The sequence below is a fragment of the Puma concolor genome, chromosome F2 (genome assembly GCF_028749965.1).
Source record: "Puma concolor isolate L17-30 chromosome F2, mPumCon1.1.hap2, whole genome shotgun sequence".
In the NCBI taxonomy this organism is placed as follows: domain Eukaryota; kingdom Metazoa; phylum Chordata; class Mammalia; order Carnivora; family Felidae; genus Puma; species Puma concolor.
The window spans coordinates 19,751,098-19,771,615 of NC_141684.1; the positions used below are offsets into that span (position 1 = coordinate 19,751,098).

Below are 20,518 nucleotides of genomic sequence, written 5' to 3' on the forward strand. Positions count from 1 at the left end.
ACATTGTTTATGTATTTTACTCAAACAATGTTTTCTCAGATTTTCATTTGTAGTCCATTTTCTCATGTTTTAAATTCAGTTTTACTAAACACAGTTTTCTAGTTTTCCAGCACAACACAAAGTAGAAATAGTAAGTGCCAAAGGCATCTCCAAGATTGAAAACCCTACAAAAAAAGCATATGTAGCTCTCAACAAATATATAGTCTGGGGTCATTCTTCATTAAGGCAAATAAATAAAATATCATAAGAGGCCACAACAGCTATATATTTTTAAGTGGATGTTAAGTAGATTTCTTGTGCTGGTCATTTTACAATATATACAAATATCAAATAACAGCAAATGTGCAGTATTGTCCATTCATTACCCAATGTCCTGTATGAGGGGCCATTCTGCAAACTACTGTTTGGATTTAACTGTAGGAAACAGTTTGTCTCTGCAAATGAAAATAGTTTCTTTATTTGGTCAGAAACTAGAAGTGATGTAATCCAACATACTTCCCTCTTGGTCTTAATTTCTTGGACCAAGCTGAGGAAAAATAATAATAACTCTGCTATCAATCCTGTTAAAATATATTCCCAAGGAAATAATTAATGAAAAGTATTAGTCACTGAGTATAAGATACTGCATCATCTTGAGTTTTAATAAGTTCTGTTATTTCAAAGCATCTTCCTACACAAAACTTGAATTCTTCAGTTTTGTATTTAACTCATCTGACTTGCATCTTTCAGATGTTAGTTTACTCAACAGCAGAAGGATACCCTGGATAACACTGTCATTATTTCTTGTTTACAACATCTAGGAAGACACCTACTTCTCCACCTCCTTCCACAGGGGCAGACTATATACTTCAAAGATGGCCACATCAACATATGTCTCCCATCCCTCCTGCCTCCCACCATAGGAGGGACCTGTGTTCCTCCCCATGTTGAATCCATGTAGAGACTTGTGATATCTCCTACCAGTGGAGTGTGGCAGAAGGTGACACAGCTTCCACCTAGCACATGTTTGCACTCTCTCTCTCTCTCTCTCTGTCTCTCTCCCTGTCTCTCTGGACACATGTCTAGGGACTCCTGAGCAAACATGCAAAAAGTCTAATTCCCCTACAGCTGCCATGCTGGAGGAATCATGTGAAGAGGCTACTTAGAGATACAGAGAGCTGCGCTGGCTCCCGGCTGATTCAGTCTTCCCAGACCAGGCACCAGACATATGAATGAAGGAGCCATTATGATGACACCAGCTCCAGCCACTCTCTGGCTACCATCTCATGAGTGACCCCAAGCCAGAACTACACGTCCAAGTAGTTGACACATTAATTCCTGACACACAGAAACCATTAGATAAAATAAACAATTAGTATTGTTTTAAGCCATTATAGTTTGGGATGATTCGGTTCTGCAGCCATTAAAAACTAATACACAACCACCAAAAGAAAAGACATTGTGGGGTGCCTGGACGGCTCAGTCGGTTAAGCCTCCAACTTTGGTTCAGGTCATGATCTCATAGTTCATGGGTTCGGGCCCCATGTTGGGCTCTGTGCTGACAGCTCGGAGCCTGGATGCTGCTTTAGATTCTGTGTCTCCCTCGCTCTCTGCCCCTCCCCCGCTTGCACTCTGCCACTCTCTCTTTCTCTCTCTCTCTCAAAAATAAATAAACATTTCAAAAAATTTTAAAAAAAGACATTGTGATCCACAGTTTACCTCATTAATCTCAGTCCCATCTGCGTTGTTATACACAATTCGATAACCAGTGACCTTTCTTGAAGCTGGGTCCCAGGCTAACCGAGCACTGTTAGAGCCAACATTGGAGATTCTCAGGTTTCTTGGTGGACTTAAAGGCACTTTGCAGTAAGAGGAATAGAACATAATTAAAATGTTAAATAACATATATGTTAAAAAGCCACAAAACCCTCAGTATCTTTGACTTCTCAACTACTTACATATGAAAAATTTCACCCAGATAATAACTTATAACAAAGAAAATTAACAAATTAACAAAGAAAAAAATTTCCTTGAAAAGAATGAATAGTATTGATAAATTATACATGCTAAGAAATAAGTAAGATTTAGATAAATTCTTTGTGCCCTTCTTCTCCAATCAAGGCTATTATTAAGACCTGCTGTAAATAAGAAACCTAATGGATCAAAAACCAGAGCACCTGAAATTAAATCTTAGCTATTTCATTCAACTGTCATATGATTCTGGCAAAGTCACTCTACTCCTCCTCTCTGCAATTTCCCATGTGTAAAATGAGGTTGATGGCCTCTGTCCTTTCCATCTAGGTATCCATTAGGCACTTCCAACTTAACTTGTCCAAAACTGAACCACTGACTCAGCCATCTCTTCCAATCTTCTCTCAATCTCTCCCTCTGAGCAAATAGAAATTCCATTCTTCCCACTGCTTAGGCCAGAAACCTTTGAGTCATCGAAGATTCAGTTTTCTGAACATGTCACCTTCTCACTGAAGTATTCCATGATCACTGTATGTAAAGTAATCCTTCCACTCCAATGCTACCTTTTACCCCTGGTTTATTTTTTATATTGCACTTTTATTGGTCTACTATATCTCTCACTCAATATACTGTAATTTTAGAGGATTAGGGATTAATTTTGTTCTTGGCTTTATCCCCAATATAGCAGGTTCTCAATATATATTTGTTGACTCAATGAGTAGGAGTCCTGCCCTGGATAAATCCCAGTGGCTTTGTGAAACTAAATAAAAACAAACACTTTGCTGTTGTTTTAAAACTATTTAAAGAGGTAATGGTAGGGGCGCCTGGGTGGCTCAGTCGGTTAAGCGTCCGACTTCGGCTCAGGTCACGATCTCACGTTCCGCGAGTTCGAGCCCCGCGTCGGGCTCTGGGCTGATGGCTCAGAGCCTGGAGCCTGCTTCCGATTCTGTGTCTCCCTCTCTCTCTGCCCCTCCCCCGTTCATGCTGTGTCTCTCTCTGTCTCAAAAATAAATAAACGTTAAATACTTTAAAAAAAAAAAGTTATAAAAAAAAAAGAGGTAATGGTATTTCTGCAGATTCTTGACCATCAATTCCACAGCTTTTTGTACTTCTTCAAGGCCCCCCTTCCAATTCAACAGATTAAAATTTATCAATAATCTTTGACAGTTTCGTGAGCTTTTACAGGTTTACAGTAAAAACAATTGTGAAGGTCTATCACGTGCTCTGTATGAATCGGAGAAGATCTGGAACTGATCATTATAATAACTCATGTATCTCATTAAACCCTGACAATAGACTGCAAAGAGATTACAACATCCCCATTATATAGGTCATAAGATTGAGGTAACTTGGCCAAAGTCGCAGTTGGGGCAGAAGAGCAATTAGAGTTTAACCCAGGCAATCGATCATTGATGTGAGAGCCTGTGACATAGTGCTGAAAGGGCCAGCAGAAAAAAAACCTAGAAGACAAATAACCATGGTTGTCAGCCATAGCCACAAAGTATAATGCTTCCTCACCCCAAAGGCCGATTATTTTCATTAATTCAATACACGTTGATTATTTGTCATTAAAGAGCCTATAGAACTTAGTGACTCTCTTAATACTTAAGGGGCTGGAGAGAAAGTATAGGAGAGAGAAAAGCAATAGAATGATTTCAAGAATTGTGCACACTTTGCTCTAAAATTTTCTGGAGTCCAGTTAAATACAGCAGCATGGTGGAACAATGTCTAGTTTCCTTACTGCATTAAAAATGCCAGTCCTCAGGGTGCCTGGGTGGCTCAGTTGGTTGAACATCCAACTTCTGCTCAGGTCATGATCTCACGGTTTGTGAGTTTGAGACCTGCAACAGGCTCTGTGCTGACAGCTCAGAGCCTGGAGCCTGCTTCAGATTCTGTGTTTCCCTCTCTTTCTGGCCCTCCCCTACTCATACTCTGTCTCTCTGTCTTTCAAAAATAAATAAATGTTAAAAAAATTTTTTTGATAACAACCAAAAAAACAATGCCCGTCCTAGGAACAGGTACCCAGGGACATCACTTTTTAGGACTGCCCCCTCCTTTCTTTTAATCAACTAGTACATTTCCTTCCCCTAAATAAAATTTACATTTTCTAAAGTTACAATTAGCTCTTAAGAAGTTTCAACTTAAACCAGTATTTCCAATTTAGAATCCCAACATTTATTTGGGTTTTTATTACAGCATTTCTTCTGAACAATTGAATTGCTCACATGTCATTTCTTGGCCCGTAACAGGATCGCTGGCCTCTTCTCCAAACATAGCATAAACTGTAACTGTGTATTCCGTATTGGGCAACAACCCACTCAATTCAATATCTGTGTGGGTCTCTCCAATTTTCATCTGAAAAGAACACACGTTATCAGATCATTTGCCAGTGTGCACCACTCCTGGTGATCAGAGTGCAACTGAGTTAAGGTGAGAATTTTGTCTCCTTGCAACCCCTTATTCAGACAGGCTTCAGTCATAATTTTTCACTGTCTTGTGTCACTTTATATTAGGAACAGATGCCATGGGACCATACAAAAACGAATGTACCACGCGTGCTGTTTTAGGATAACTCTTTACATCTGGACAAGTAGTAATCTCAGAGAGGATAACAGTGTCAAAAATTTAGTCCTCAAAGGAGTGTGGGTGGAACTGAGTCACAAATGTTGTCTAGAAAGAGTATAAGCTCTAAGCAAGCTGGGGACACAGCCAAGTGGGCACCTCTCACCACTGGCTAATTCTAACCACTCCCTAGGCTGGGTGCCCAGTGTTTGCCTCAAGCCTGATTGAACTGGACCAGTTTTGTCGCTCCATTCAACAAAGGGGCCCGTGCACTTGGGATCGCAGTTTTCTCCCAGGATTCAGAAGAGATCAACAATCAACCCACCTTGACCTCCAATGTTGCAATTTGCTTTTTGATTCCAGAATGATTTTTCTGACCCTGGAAGTCAAAGAAACTAGCCAACATTCTCAGCAGTGTGACAAGTGCATCACAGCATGGTTTTATTTTTGTTTTGGAAGAAAGAAAAATATCTCCATAGTCAGTCTCCAGCCACACAACTGCCAATGTTGTTGTCAAATTAGAAATTTTAATGTCGAAGTATTTCAACATATAGAAAATAAATGTGGAGAAAAGAATATAATTCACCCTCCACACACCACTCAAATTTAATAGATAGGAACATTTTGTCATATTGACTTCCGATCTTATTTTAAAAAGAGCTAATATATTCAGATAAAACCAAAGTTCTGTCTCGTTCTTTCTGTTCACTACCTCCACCCTAGGGATGAGATGCATCTTACTGATCCAGTTTTTTACTTCTACAGTGTTTATATCTGTAAATAATATATAGTTCTGTATGTTTAACTATGTACATAAATGGAACCATGTGAACATAATTTTTTGCAATTTTTTTCTCTGTCAATACTATGTTTATCCACATTGATATAAGGGGACAGAGATGATATTTATATTTTTTATGGTATTTGTTTGTATAAATATGCTGCTATTTTCCATTCCTCTATTGATGAACATGTTGGTCGTTTGCAACATTCTGTTCTGACCAAGTGCTTGTATCCAAAAAAAGCCTTGCAGGAGGTTTCCTTAAGATATATTCCTAAAAAAAATGGTACATATCTTCAACTTGATGATATTATTTCAAATTATTCTCCAAGCAGCTGTACCAATTTGCATACCAATTTGCATGAATGATTCTGTTTCCTGTACACTCACTAATATGCAGTTATTATTAAACTTTAAAAACTGTTTGCTAATCTACTGGGTGTGAACTGGTATTTCCTTTCTTTCTCATTTTTTTTCCTTCTTGGTGAAGCTGATCATCTTTCTAGCATCATTTTTGAAGTCTCCCTTCTGCCAAAATAATTCAGATCAACATTAAATCCAAATGAAGTAAAGCTGTCTAAGCCCTGGAAATAAGAAAAAACCCACATGTCACCAATGCTCTGTTCCTGATACTCAGATTCACCACATTTTTCGTCCTAAACATTTCTGTCGCCAGAGGCAATGTTAAAGACAATGGTTAGACAATATCAAAGACTTGAGTTCTGAACTCCCCCCCTATTAATCACTCTATCTGCCTGGTCTCATACTCCCAAGTGTTACAGACATTTCCTCTTTATTCCTTGAATATCTATATTATAGTCATCATTCCCTATAAATTAAAAACAAAGACTAAATCATTTGAAAGTCAAAGATTCAACATTTAAAATGGAATACATGCAAAAAAAATAATCCATACCAATGCAATACATTTTCTACTTCTCAAATTGGTAAGAAAAAGTTTCTAAGTCAGTGAACATAGAGGGAAATAGCCATTTGTGAATTGCATATAGCAATAATATAAATTATAACAAATTTCTCTAGAATCATTTGCTAACGCTTAGCATAATTCTTAATAATTTGCACGCCATTTGAAAAAAGAAACTCTGTTTCTACAAATGTATCCTAAGGAAATAATCTGACAACCTTGCAAAATTACGTGTTAAGAATGATCACAAAAGCATATTTATACAACACATTATCTAAATGTCCAATAACATGCAATTAATTAAACATGACCTGGTACAAACCAACGAACCAACTGTTTAAAAAGAACATATAAAATATTCTCTAATGGTATGAAAAGGTATTCACAATAAACAAAATGAAAACAGAAGACTACAAAACCATTCCCATTTGCTGTGTTTAAAAATGCATTGAAAAGGACTTAAGTAAATGTTAACAATAGCGATTTCTAGGTGGCAGGATTACAGGTGATTTTTTCCCCTTTTTACTAATGTGAATTTTCTAAGTATTATACATTAAATTTTTATAATTAAAAAATCCATTTTCAGGAAGTCAAAGATTCTGGGACTCTAGTAGACAGCATGTGTTTACCTCTTTTTCATCCCCAGCCAGACCTTCTGTGAGAGGAGCATAGAGGATCAGGTATCCTGAGGCTCCGGGCACTGCATTCCATTTTACCCTCAGACTATTCTCGGTCACATCGTACAGTTCAAGGTCAGAAGCCATGGGTAAAGCAACTGCAAGATAATTTTTTTTTTAATCCTCTGCCATTTATCAGCGTGCTTGCTTATTTTTCAGATGATATTCATCCTTAAATATGTTCGTACAGCCATGCAAACCCCTTCTGAGAGGGAAAACACAGTGAATGTTTAAAACCAGAAACAACAGGGGCGCCTGGGTGGCGCAGTCGGTTAAGCGTCCGACTTCAGCCAGGTCACGATCTCGCGGTCCGTGAGTTCGAGCCCCGCGTCGGGCTCTGGGCTGATGGCTCAGAGCCTGGAGCCTGTTTCTGGTTCTGTGTCTCCCTCTCTCTCTGCCCCTCGCCCGTTCATGCTCTGTCTCTCTTTGTCCCAAAAATAAAATAAACGTTGAAAAAAAAAAAACAGAAACAACATCTTCTAGTTTCTTATAATCCACTACAGTGATGGGCACATTTCTCTGGGAGTCAGTCAAGAGCAAGGAGACTCTTCTGACCATTATTTTATACCCATCACCAAGCATAGAGTCTGACATGAAGCAGCAATTAAAAACAGTCATGTCACTTAGTAAATGACAGAATGGGTGGTTGAATGAACAAATATATGAGTGAACAGATACCCGTGAACAACGCAATCAATCAGAGACAGTGAGGAGACGTGAATGAGTCAGCAGTTAAATTAGTTCATAATACACATTCACCAAACATTTGTTGAGTTAATACATGTATTGCACCCTTAACCACCTAAACATACCCAAGTTTTATGATATCCCTCTCAATAGGCAGCACCTGCCAAGTGCAATTACAGGATGGTCCAATACCACGTAAGGCACCGCTATTATTTTCTATGACTTTGATTCAGGATGGCCATCAGGACAACCTGAGAGGAATTCCAGTTTAGGAAAGGCCACTGAAGCAACGCCATACAAAGTCAGACGTTCAATACATACGTGTGGTTTCAGTTCCCCGCAGGCCTTCACTAGCCGTGTGAGCATATATTGCGAAGACTGCTATCTGATATTCAGTTAAAGACATTAAATTTTTCAACACCGTAGAAGATACGCTTCCATCCACCACCACCTGATCAAAGAACAGTTCAAGGAACGAGAATATGAAATTGAATTGAATTGACATGCAGAATTGAAACCAAACAGCAAAATATCTCTAGCAAGAATGTTTCATTAAATTTTTTTTAATTTTTTTTAAAGGTTTATTTATTTTGGAGACAGAGAAAGACAGAGTGCAAGCAGGCGAGGGGCAGAGAGAGAGGGAGACACAGAATCCGAGGCAGGCTCCAAATTCTGAGCTGTCAGCACAGAGCCTGACGCGGGGCTCGAACTCACAAATTGCGATATCGTGGCCTGAGCCGAAGTTGGACCCTTAACTGACTAAGCCACCCAGGCGCCCCTCATTAAATATTTTCTTACTTGTGCCACATCCTCTTTTCCACTGTGGCAGTTAATTCTCCTTGAATTCCTATGTGAAGCAAGGCACCTTTCATGGAATATATCCAAAAGTCCCTTAGTAATCCATACCCGACAGAGAGTGTCTTTCCCTGGCTAACTGTTATCCTAACCACCTCTACTTAAAACAGTTGATGTGTGATATTTTTCCATGGAGTTTTGGGAAGCATTTAAGTGATTTAGTAGTCATGAAAAAGAACCACTGGAAGCACTTTTTTTTTTTTGGGGGGGGGGGTCCAGGGGGTCCAGATGATTTAAATCTCCCAGATCTACTTCAAGAAAAAAATTAAAAATCCTGCCATAATACATAAAAAATTGTGAGACACGTTGAGGTCAATCAGAGGTTGGAACAACAAAAGGTTAAGGTCAGCACTTCAAAAAGAAAGCAAGAAAGGGAAATTTCATCACATTTTAACATATTCCCTGTGACTACTGTGTCAAAGGTAGGAAATGGGAAAGACCCAGTCATCTGGCAATAGGTATTCTCTCCTGTGATGGCCAAACCATGAAAAAAGCTGGCTACAGATACTTTACTGTGGCTTCTCAATGGCACTAATCTCTCCACAAATGTCTAGGAAATCCCAAACCCTGGAGGATGATATGACCACATAATTTGGAACGTACATACTTCATTAAGGCAGAAAGTTCAGACCACTCCCAAAGTAGAAAGAACACATGAATAGCAAAAAGGGGCTCTGGCCACGTAATTAACTACTGATTCCTTCTGCTTTAGAACGTATTGATTTTACAAAGAAGAATAGTCAAAATAAGTCATGTTAGAAATGAACACATGACCAGCCCCGAGGGTTATTTGACAGAGGTGGGAGGAGAAGGTATAAATGCCATAACCAGAGAGATGGGAGAACAAAGTGGACACATGCAAATGTACTTCAGTCCAAAGAATTTTAAATGTTTGTGACAGAATCATCTCCTCATATATGCATTTCTCTCTTGTCCTCACTACAGTGGAAGACTAGAGAGAATGAAAATAATGGTTTGAAAATATCATCTCCTTATTACCTCGTCTGGTTTTCCGCCCCTGGCAGGATAATACACGACTCTGTATTTTTCCACTTTTCCTGGGGCGTGAGTCCAGTTAACCATAAAGCTCCTGGCAGTGACTTCAGAAGTAATCAGCTGTGTAGGCGGCCCAATGGTGGCAAGGGCTGACGCTAGAGTAGAGAAACACATAAAGTGAACCTTTTTCCCAAACTTACTTCTTATGTACCCAGGAAACCCCATTAGTTAGAAATGCCTATTGGTTTCATGCTACCTCTAATATTTCATTTCTAGCCAAGTTCATTCAATTATTCATTCTGACATTTGAAACACTGAAACATTTAAGTGCCTGTTATGTACCAATCACTATGCTAGGTTCTGAGAATATGGACTTAAATAAGCCAGGCCTTGACTCCAAAATACTTTCTTAAAGACATTGCTATATAACAATTAAAAAAAAAAAACACAACATTGATTGAGCATGTGTGTATCTAAAGGTACTCTCTTGAGTTCTTTAGAAGTATTATTTTATTTAACTCTAATAGTTACTATTATTGTTTCCATTTGGTACGAGAGAAAACCAAGGTACAATGAAGTTAAATAATGACCAACTCTCACAATTAGTAAATATCAGAGCTGAGATTGGTACTTGAGTTTTTGACCTAAGTGTCTATATTTTTAAGCATCAAGGGGTACAGTCTTTTCCGAAGACTTCAATTCAACAAATGATCAGTATCTGAAAGTAAAAAGAAAAGAAAAGGCAACTAACATATACTGAATAGCTCAGTATGAGCTAGACACTATATTAGCATTTTGTGTGTATTATATACATGTTAAAACAAATGATTCTATAAAAGATTTGGGACATGTAAATTTAAAAGTCCTTGACCTTTAGGATTTCTTACCATCTAGGGACTTTAGTAACCAGAATAATGATGGGGGGGGGCGGGGAGGAAACCATAGTTATTGAATACTTAACTGTGGTTAGGAACTATATTCTACGCTCTATCAAGAACCACATGCAGAGTTTTTTTTGTGGGAAAAGTCGGTCTCTAAAGTAGTCTCATTAAGATACTCAGAAAAATGTGTTCAAGAAACTACCGCTTGGCTGTCCAACCTAGTCCCAAGAGATCTGGTCCAGGGAAAGAGGAATGATGGAAGACATGTAGCCAAATAGAATCATTCCACACCCTGGATACAATGAAAGCAGGATATAAAACCAAATTCTCAAAGGAGGATATGGATATCACCCTCTTCTCAGATCACAACCTTGTATGTGGGATGGCAAATAAGGGATGGCAGGACCCAAGGAATACTACAGTGATGAGTTCCTGAGTTTTCCTTTCACCTCATCTGTCCTACACATGGAACTAAAGAATCCAGCAACCTAGAAACACCAATAGATACAGACAAAAAAAAAAAAAAAAAAAAAAAGCCCCAACAAAGCCTGCTCTCTCCAGCCAAAGGACAAGAAAAGGGTCAGCCTGCCAAGACAGAAAAATTTCAGGCAATAACTGTTCTATTCTCGACAAATACTACACAAAAAACCTGTGGCCCCACCCCCATTCATGTCAGCAAAGGCTACTAAGTGGGTAGCCAACACTTTCAACTTTCTTGGCTGTAATGGCATGCCCCAACATTCTCCCCCTCCCAGCCCACAGCCAGAGCCGTGTGAGAAAAGGTCAAGTAGGGAAGAGAGATAATCACCCCTGACAGGTGGTAACAAATCTTTCCACCACACCCCCATCTGTGATATCAGTGGAGACCATATGAAGAGCCCGGACTTCCAACCCCACCTACTAGTATTGAAACACCACTCCCTGTCCCCTCTGGGATGGTGTCAGAGGACATCTAGCGGTGAATCAGTACTTGAAGAAATAATGCCTGAAAATTTCCCAAATTTGGCAAAATAAATAAATAAATAAACTACGGATTCAAGGAAATAAGTGTACCCCCAAAAATGACCATTGAAACTGACACCAAGGCATACCACAACCAAACTTCTGAAAACTAAACTCAAAAGAAAAATCTTAGGAGCCACAGGGGCAAAATGACACCTTATCTATGGTGGTGGGAAATTCTAGTCACAGCAGATTCCTCATCAGAAACCATGCAGGCAAGAAGAAAGTGGCACATTGTTCAAGTATTAAAACAAAAGAGCTGTCCATCCCAAACTTTATATCTAGCACAAATAGCTTTCAAGGATGAAGAGAAAAATCAACGCATTCTCAGATGAAATAAAATTAATAATCAGAGGATTTTCCACCAACAGACCTATCCTAAAAGAATAAGTAAAGGAAGTTCTTTAAATAGAAAAAAAAAAATAATAATAATAATGAAAAGAAAGAACCCTGAAGCCACAGAAAGGAAGAAAGAATGAGGGCATAAAAATATGGATAAATATATTTTACTTCTCTTTTTGAGTTTCCTAAGTTTTATGTTTTATAGTTTTATAGTTTTATAGTTTTATAGTTTTATATGTTTTATATAGTTTTTATAGTTTTTATATGTTTTATAGTTAAAGAATTATAATATTTTCTGATGCGGTTCTGAAGATAAAAAGAGGAAACATTTAAGCCAATTATATTATACACAGGTGTGATAAAGGAACTTGAAAAGAGGTAATAACTACACCTCACTCAAAATGCCAAATGTCAACACAGGCAGACTGGAATAATTTATATGTATATATAACATTATACCCAGAACAACCACTAAAAAAGCCATACGAAGAAATTCCAAAAAAAAAAAAAAAAAAAAAAAAAACCACTATGAATACACAAAAACAGAGTTCTAAGAACTATAAGAAACCCAAAGGAAAAAAAAGATAAGGATCACAGAGAAATGAAAACCAGAGAGAAAAAATAAGAAAAAAAAAACCAACAAATAAATATCAGGCCTAAACCCAAATATATCAGTAATTACATTAATGGAAACTGCCTAAACATACCAATTAAAAGGAAGAGGTTATCAGAGTGGATTAAGACATATGACCATATGTCTACATGAAATTCAGTTCAAATATAATATAGGTAGGTTGAACATAAATAGATTTTAAAAGTTGTATCATGTAAACATTAATCAAAAGGAAGTAGGCATGGCTATATTAATATCAGACAAATATATTAATATCAGACTTCAGAACAAAGAAAATTAGTAAAGGCAAGAGGGACATTACATAATGATAAATGGCTAATCCACCAAGAAAACATAACATCCTAAATATGTGTGCAACAAACAACAAGCTGCAATATATATAAAGTAAAACCCATAGAACTGAAAGAAGAAATAGACAAATCCATAATTATAGATGGAGACTTCAACATCTCTCCCTCAACCATTGATAAGATGACTAGACAGAAAAATTAACAAGGATATAGAACTCAACAAGACCATCAACCAACGGGATCCAGTCAAAACTTATAGAACATTGTACATGACAACAGCAGAATACACACCCTTTTCACGTACCCACAGAGCATGTACCAAGATAAACTACATTCTAGGCCATAAAACACACACTGGAAAATTTAAAACAGTAAAAATCACATAGAGAATGTTCTCTAATGACAATGAAATCAAACTAGAAACTAATCACAGACAGGTAATAGAAAAACATGCAAGCACTGTGAAACTACAAACAACCACTTCTAAATAATCAATGAGTCAGAGAGGACATGTCAAAGAAGATCAAAAAATATTTTGAAATGAATGAAAATGAAAATACAAAATATTGAAATTTGTAGAGCTCTTCTAAAGCAGTGCTGAGAAGGAAAATTATCACATGTAAGTAATTACATTAGAAAAGAGGAAACATCTCAAATCAGTAATTTAAGTTCTCACCTCAACGATCTAGAAAAGTATGAGCAAGATGAACTCAAAACCAGTAAAAGAAAGAAAATAAGGAAAATAAGAGAAGAGATCAATGAAATTAAAAACAGAAGAAAAACAGAGAAAATCAATGAAACCAAGAGCCAGTTCTCTGAAAAGTTTTTGTTTTTTTATTTAAGAACAAACCTCTAGCAAGCCTGAAAAAGGAAAAAATGAGTGAGAGAGAGAACACAAAAACTACCTATATCGGGGGAAAAACTATAGACCCTGCAGACATAAATAATAAGGGAATACTATGAATAACTCTCCACACCTATATTCTACAAATTCTATGGAATAAACTAATTCCTTGAAAAGCAGAAATTCTCCTCCCAGGATGAGGAATAAGGCAAGGATGTTCATCTCATCACTCCTAGTCATCACAGTGCTGGAAATTTTAGCCAGTGAAATAAGGCAAGAAAATAAAAAGCACAGAGATAAAAACCACAGAAATAAAACTATCCCTATTTGTGAAGGGTATGATTTATTTCCTAAATAGACAATTCCTGAAAATCTAGAGGAAAAAAAAACCTAGGATTAATTAGCATGTTCAAATAACAAGGTCATAGGATACAAAATAAACATACAAAAATATAATTGAATCTGTATATACTGGCAATGAACATGTGGATACCAAATTAAAAAATAAAATACAATAAAAATCACTCAAAATAAACTGAAACACTTAGATGTACATAGACCAAATTCTGTATAGAACCTGTATTCTGAGAATTACAAAATGCTGATGAAGAAATCAAAGAACATCTAAACAAATGGAAGGACTTACCAATTTTGAGGACTGGAAGAATCAACACAGGAAGGATGTCAATTCTTCTCATATTAATATTTGATAATTGAGAATTGATTTAATGCAATTCCAAACAAAATCCCAACAAGATTTTTTGTAGGATAAAAATTTTTCTCACATTTGGAGCACCTGGGTGGCTCAGTTGGTTAAATCTCTGACTTTGGCTCAGGTCATCTCACCATTGGTGGGTTCAAGCCCTGCCTCGGGCTCTGTGCTGACAGCTCAGGGCCTGAAGCATGCTTCAGATTCTGTGTTTCCCTCTCTCTCTCTCTCTCTGCCCCTCCCCCACTCACACCGTGTCTTTGTCTCTCAAAAATAAATACGCAGTAAAAAAATGTTTTTAATTAAAAAAAAAGATTCTTCTCACACTTATATAGAAAGGTAAATAAAGTAAAACAGTGAAAACAATTTTGAAACAGAAGAATGGAGAGGGAGAACACAGTCTGTTCAATCTCAAGACTTCTGGAGCTCCAGTAAATCAAGATTGTATGATATTAGAAAAGGGTTAGACTCATAGATTCAAACGAGCAGATTAGAGAACCCAGATATAACCCACACAGATCTGCCTAACTGATACTTGACAAAGGTACAAAGCAATTCAGTAGCAGAAACGGAGCATTTTCAGTAAGTAGTGCTGGAGTAATTGCACGTTGATAGGCAAAAAAAAAAAAAAAAAAAAAAAGCCTTGAACTAAACTTCAAATATTTTACAAAATTTAACTCAGACCATGGACTTAAATGTAAAACATTAAACTTTTAGAATAAAAATACAAAGGGGAATTTTTACAATTTATGGCCAAGAATCCTTAGGCTTGATACCAAAAGCAATAACCATAAAATGAAAAATTGATAAACTGGACGTCATTAAAATTTAAAACTTTTGCTCTGCAAAAGACCTTGTTAAAAGGATGAAAGGACAAGCTACAGATTGGGGGAAAATAGTTAACCAACCACATATCTAACAAAGGATAAGTACCTAAAATATAAATGAAGAATTCTCAAAACTCAACAGTTAAAAACTAGACATACACATGCACACACACTCACACGTCTAACTAGAAAATGGGCAAAAGACATGAACAAGCAAAGAGCAAATACAGATGCAAAATAAGCATGTGGAAAGATGTCCAACTTCATTAGTCATCGGGGGAATGCAAGTGAAAACCACAGTGAAATATCACCACACACCTATCAGAATGCCCAAAATAAAATATAGTAACAACAGCAAATATTGGTGACAATGCACAGAAACATAATCACTCATATATTGCTGGTGGGAATGTAGAATGCTGCGGCCACTCTGAAAAATAGTTTGGCAGTTTCTTAACTAAAACTAAGCTAAACTAAACATGGTTCACAATATGGTGCAGCAAATGCAGTCCTGGGCACTATCCCACAGAAAAGAAAACTTATGTTCATACAAGAACCTATACATGAATGTTCATAGCAGCTCTGTTTCTAACAGCCAAAAATAGAGACCACTCAGATGTCTTTCAATGTGTTCATGGTTAAACAGACTGTGGTCCATCTGTACCCTGGAATATGACACAACAGTAAAAAGGAAAGAGCTACTGATACATGCAACAAGCAAGATGAATGGCCAGGAATTATCCTGAAGGAAAAAAGCCAGTCCCCAAAGATTATATACCGCATAACTCCATTTATGTAATTTCAAAATGGAAAACATTTAGAGATGGAGAACCGATTAGTGGTTGTCGGGGGTGAGGGAGAGGTTGTGGGGAGGGATAAGCGAATGTGGCCATAAAAGGACAACAGGAATGATCTCCATGGTGATGGAAATGTTCTGTGTTGTGGCTATCAATGCTAGTATCCTGACTGGGATATTGTATTGTACTTTTGTTACGTTACCATAAGGGGAAATGGTAAAGTATACGTGATCTCTCTCTACATTCTTTCTTAAAACTTTATATAAATGTACAATTATCTCAAAACCCAAAGCTTAGTTAAAAAAAGCAAACAAACATGATGGTCTAAATGCAACACCATGGAGAAAATTATCTAGTGGTTAAACTATTCCTCTCTCAGTGGGATGTCAGTATATTCCCTTTTCTACTCTGATGATTCACGTCTTAGGGGAATAAAGGACTCTTAGAAAGTCAACATAAAAAAATGGTAAGAATTTTCATAATCCATGATAGACTTTTGCACAGGGTAATATCCACATGCACAGAATGACCGCCCTCTGTTCCTTGTTTTACCTTTGATCTCCCTGTCCTGTTCTTCTACCCGGGAGCAGACTGTCCTCGTCAGGCTCTCCACAACTGTGTGCATCAGGTCAAATTCAGCGACATTGTACACATGAGTGCTGTCTGGTTCAGAGGCAATCTCCCGCAGTTCATTCTCATCTGCGTTTTTCACCCCTTGTGTGGAGGACAACAGGGAGGGTTGTGACATTCATGCCCCATTTGAAACACCAGCCATCAGTGCCCCCCACCTGCAATCAAAGCATCTGCTACTTTAAAGAGGTGCATCTTATGTTAGAGTGTTTTGTAAAAGTCACCTTCAGAATCTCTTTTAAATGATTATATCCTAATTTTGGTCGGTATATCTTAGCAAGAAGATGTATTAGTGAAATTAACATTTGTCTTGCATGAATATTGCCAAAGCAACAGTAATTAAGCCAGCTTTCTGAACTATCAAAACCTTAGGTTTAAATTTCTATAAAATAAGTTTACTGAAATTGAGAGCTACTATTGGAATAAAAATTATATACATAAAGGAACCGTTCTGATTATTTATAGTATTATTATATAGCATTAAGGGAAAGCTTGGGGGCAAAACAATTTTTTAACATATTTAAGTACAACTGGCTGACTAGAAACCACTGCAATTTTGCTAATGCAAATAGGGAAGCTCTGGTTCTCCCACAGTGTTTGTGAAATTCCATTGCTACAAGTCAAGCCCAGTGCTGGATGTTTAGAATGCAGCAGGGAACAGAGGGGGACAGAAAATCCTCAGCCCCCATGCAACTTTTCCAGTCTTTCTTAGCAGCGGATGCTAACACTTCGAGTGTACCTGCTCTATCCTGGGAACTGCAGTGTTTCATTTACATGAACATATTTAATCCCCACAACCAACCCTAGGAGTCTGGCACTATTGTTTCTCCCATTGTATGAATCAGTAAACTGACACCCAGAGGGGTTAATTAGCTTGCTTAAGGAAACACACCAGTCAGTGGACAGTTGGGATTCCCAGGTAGTCTAGATCCAAAGTCATGTGCCCGTAACCACTTTCTCATGCTGCTTCTCAGAAGACGACACATTAAAATGAGTAAGTGGAAGCATAAATAGAAAAGGTGGGCACAGGGTTGGGTTCTATGGGTGCGGAGGCAGATTTCTCTTCCCCAGTCTTCAGCAAACAAGGAGCCTTTCTTTATAAATCCCTGTCACTGTAATCATGTAAGTGTACTTTCTTTAAAAAAAAGGTACTGTGGAAGCAAGGAAGAGAGATTACCTAGGGCAGCATGAATTACTTCTCAGATGCCTGGCTGTACCATGTAATTTATTCTCCAACCTTGGCATATTAAGTGACAAAGTGCTGGCTGTCTCCAAGCTATTTGCTTCAGGGGGTTATAAGATAATAAATACTAATGATTTCCAGGTAATTTCCAGAGAAAAAGCCCAAATCACATCTGTATGAGGTCACTGAAAGTTTTGTTTAAAAACTCATGCATTCATTACCAATAAGACAACAGGATGGAGACTAAACACATAAATTAACCCCATTAGTTGGTCATCCAAAAGGATTTCCTCTGTTGGACAAAAGGATAAAATAAAAAATAAAAATTAAGTAAATTTCTCTGATGTTTCTTGCCTGAAGGACTTCAACAAAAGCTTCTAAAATGTATAGCTGGGGTACCTGGGTGGCTCAGCGTATTAAGCATCTGATTCTTGGTTTCAGCTCAGGTCATGATCTCACGGTTTGTGGGTTCGAGCCCCATGTCAGGCTCTGCACTGACAGTGTGGGGCCTGCTTGGGATTCTCTCTTTCCCCCCTCTCTCTGCCCCTCCCCACCCCTCTCTCTCAAAAATAAGTAAGCATTAAAAAATATTAACAAAAATGTTTAAAAAATGTACAGTTGGATCTGTGTCCACAGGAACAAAATAACACTGAGTGCATGAAGAGACAATGAGCTTCATGTCAAAAAAGCTCTTGATGGCATTTAGGTAAAACCAACAAGTTTGTATTTATATAAGAATATTTCAGGGAGGGGCGCCTGGGTGGCTCAGTGGTTAAGTATCTGACTCTTGGTGTCAGGCTCAGGTCACAATCTCACAGTTCCTTCATGAGCTTGAACCCCATGTAGAGCTCTGTGCTGACGGCATGGAGTCTGCTTGGGATTCTCTCTCTCCCTGTCTCTGGTCCTTGCTCGCTCATGCATGTGTGCACATTCTCTCTCTCCCTCTCTCTCAAAAGAAAAAAAAAAAGGAAAGAAAAAGAATATTCTAGGAAAAAAGAAAACCCTGACAACAACAACATGTATATTCTGGGGAAGATAGCCCCAAATCTCTTCTCTCTCTCACCTTTCCAAACCAAATAGTTTGTTGCAAACAGCTTGGAAAAGAGAAGAAAAGGTCATGATGACTTGGAAGGAATTTGTCTTGTAAGGATTTTGCGCCGCTCATCTCTGTGCCCCAGCACCCACCACAATGGCTGATACGCAAACTTCTTGAATGGAACACTCTTTAAACCAATTTCCAGTAGAAAATCTAGGAATGGGTCAGAGGAATTGTTGCTTGTTTGGGGATTTTGTTTTGCCTTGTTTTACTGTATTTTATTTTGCTTTGTTTTGCTTGGTCTCTACTTAGTAAAAGTCCTTGCTGCTGCCAAAGAGAACGTAAACATTTTAATCTAGAGCAGTGACATCATCTAAATGTTTTGCAGTTATTCTGAATGTGTGCCATATGTCTCCTTTTCCATGAGAATGATACCTTATAAAGAAATAATACTATTTCTGCATAGCTAGAACTTCCTGCTTTCTAAAGAGCTGTGGGACTTTAATTCCGCGAAAACAGTAAACTGGTTTCTCCCTATACTACCAGAGAAAAGACCTGCATCAAGCGGTTTAAAGATAAAGCTGTCACTAACTAAAAGCTAACAAACATGTGCCTAACTTTTGCATTCCACTTGCTGCTTTTCACAACACTGTATCGACGGTATCTCACCCAGAGAGCCTTGCACTGTAGGGCGCATGAAAGTTCCCACCACTTCCATCTTACATGGAATCAAACTGGGCTCAGATCACAAGACTGGCTCCCCCTAGAGCCAGGAGTAGAAACTAGCCAGGTCTTCTGGCTTTCAATGAAGTGAACTTTGCATTATGTATTGTTTTAACTGGTTGTGTGTCTGTGGCCATGGTGGAGACAGGACCATGAATAGCACATACCTATGGCAAACAGTTCTACACCGGATTCACGAAGGTTTCTGGATGGTGGGATAATGTCATCTTGGGATTTGCCATCTGTGATTAAAATGCCAATTTTGGACACTCCAGTCCTTGCTCCTGCTTCTGGTTTAAAGCTGTTCTCAAAAATGTAGTTCAAAGCAAGACCTGGGGGATAAAATAAACACACACCAACCATCTCTAATAAAAAGCCTTCCAATTCTGCAAAATATAACAATAAGATGAATAACTTATTGAGCTACAAGAATATTTTACTAGATATGAACTTTCATCTTCCTGTTTACAATGACTCTTTACTCAACAGATCTGATGAAAAATATAACACCAGAATAGAGGTAAGACAAATAACTGAATACTCCATCATTTCAGTAACTAACATTTATAAAGAATATTAAATTCATGGCCAATACACGTTGGGCTGAAGAACCAAATATTCTTTCTCTCTTTTTTTAGGGATAGTGGGGACAGATCCAAAATGATCACTGAATTCCTGACTTTTGAGTGGGACACTTTTCATCCAGAAAAAAAAAAAGAAATACTGCAATATTGTTATAAGATTTATGTTTAATAAAGTTTTCTGTTGTATTAACAAAAAGATTATGCCTCAGTTTGGCAAAGAAATTATCAAGATTTCAACAGTTTACTTAAAAGCCACTGACAGCATCAATACTGTTTAAAACAATCATGTACGTTGTGCGTCTATAGAAGAAAATAGCGTGTACCAAGGTTAAAACCTGTGACAACCTCTGTGGCTGGAATAATTATAATCTCAATATTCTTACACTCCTTTTTTATCAAAAATACCAGTGAGCCAAAGATACACAAATATTTTTATGATAACTACTTATGGCAAAACAAGGCCAAAGAAAATACCTTCCTTGAAAATAAGGTAGAAATTTGTTTTTGTTTAAATGAAGGGGTGGCTGGAGGAGAAAGCAGGTGAAAAGAAGCGAATGAATGGCAAAAGCTAGAACAGGTGGCAAAGACTGTCAGCCTTCAGGA

The 20,518-nt window shown here is 37.7% G+C and overlaps 1 protein-coding gene across 5 annotated transcripts in view; it reads right to left on the reverse strand.

Annotated features, from left to right (window-relative positions):
* The window catches only part of COL14A1 (collagen type XIV alpha 1 chain), a 215,351-nt gene that overhangs the window by 137,016 nt on the left and 57,817 nt on the right, over positions 1–20,518 (reverse strand). For all 5 annotated transcript variants that reach the window (XM_086695199.1, XM_086695201.1, XM_086695198.1 and 2 more), the window contains 7 exons: positions 19,499–19,663; positions 16,312–16,473; positions 9,437–9,588; positions 7,904–8,033; positions 6,848–6,993; positions 4,176–4,305; positions 1,699–1,838 (listed from right to left, as the gene is read on the reverse strand). In XM_086695199.1, coding sequence (XP_086551325.1) covers positions 1,699–1,838; positions 4,176–4,305; positions 6,848–6,993; positions 7,904–8,033; positions 9,437–9,588; positions 16,312–16,473; positions 19,499–19,663 — 1,025 coding nt within the window. The remainder of the gene's footprint in view (positions 1–1,698; positions 1,839–4,175; positions 4,306–6,847; positions 6,994–7,903; positions 8,034–9,436; positions 9,589–16,311; positions 16,474–19,498; positions 19,664–20,518) is intronic.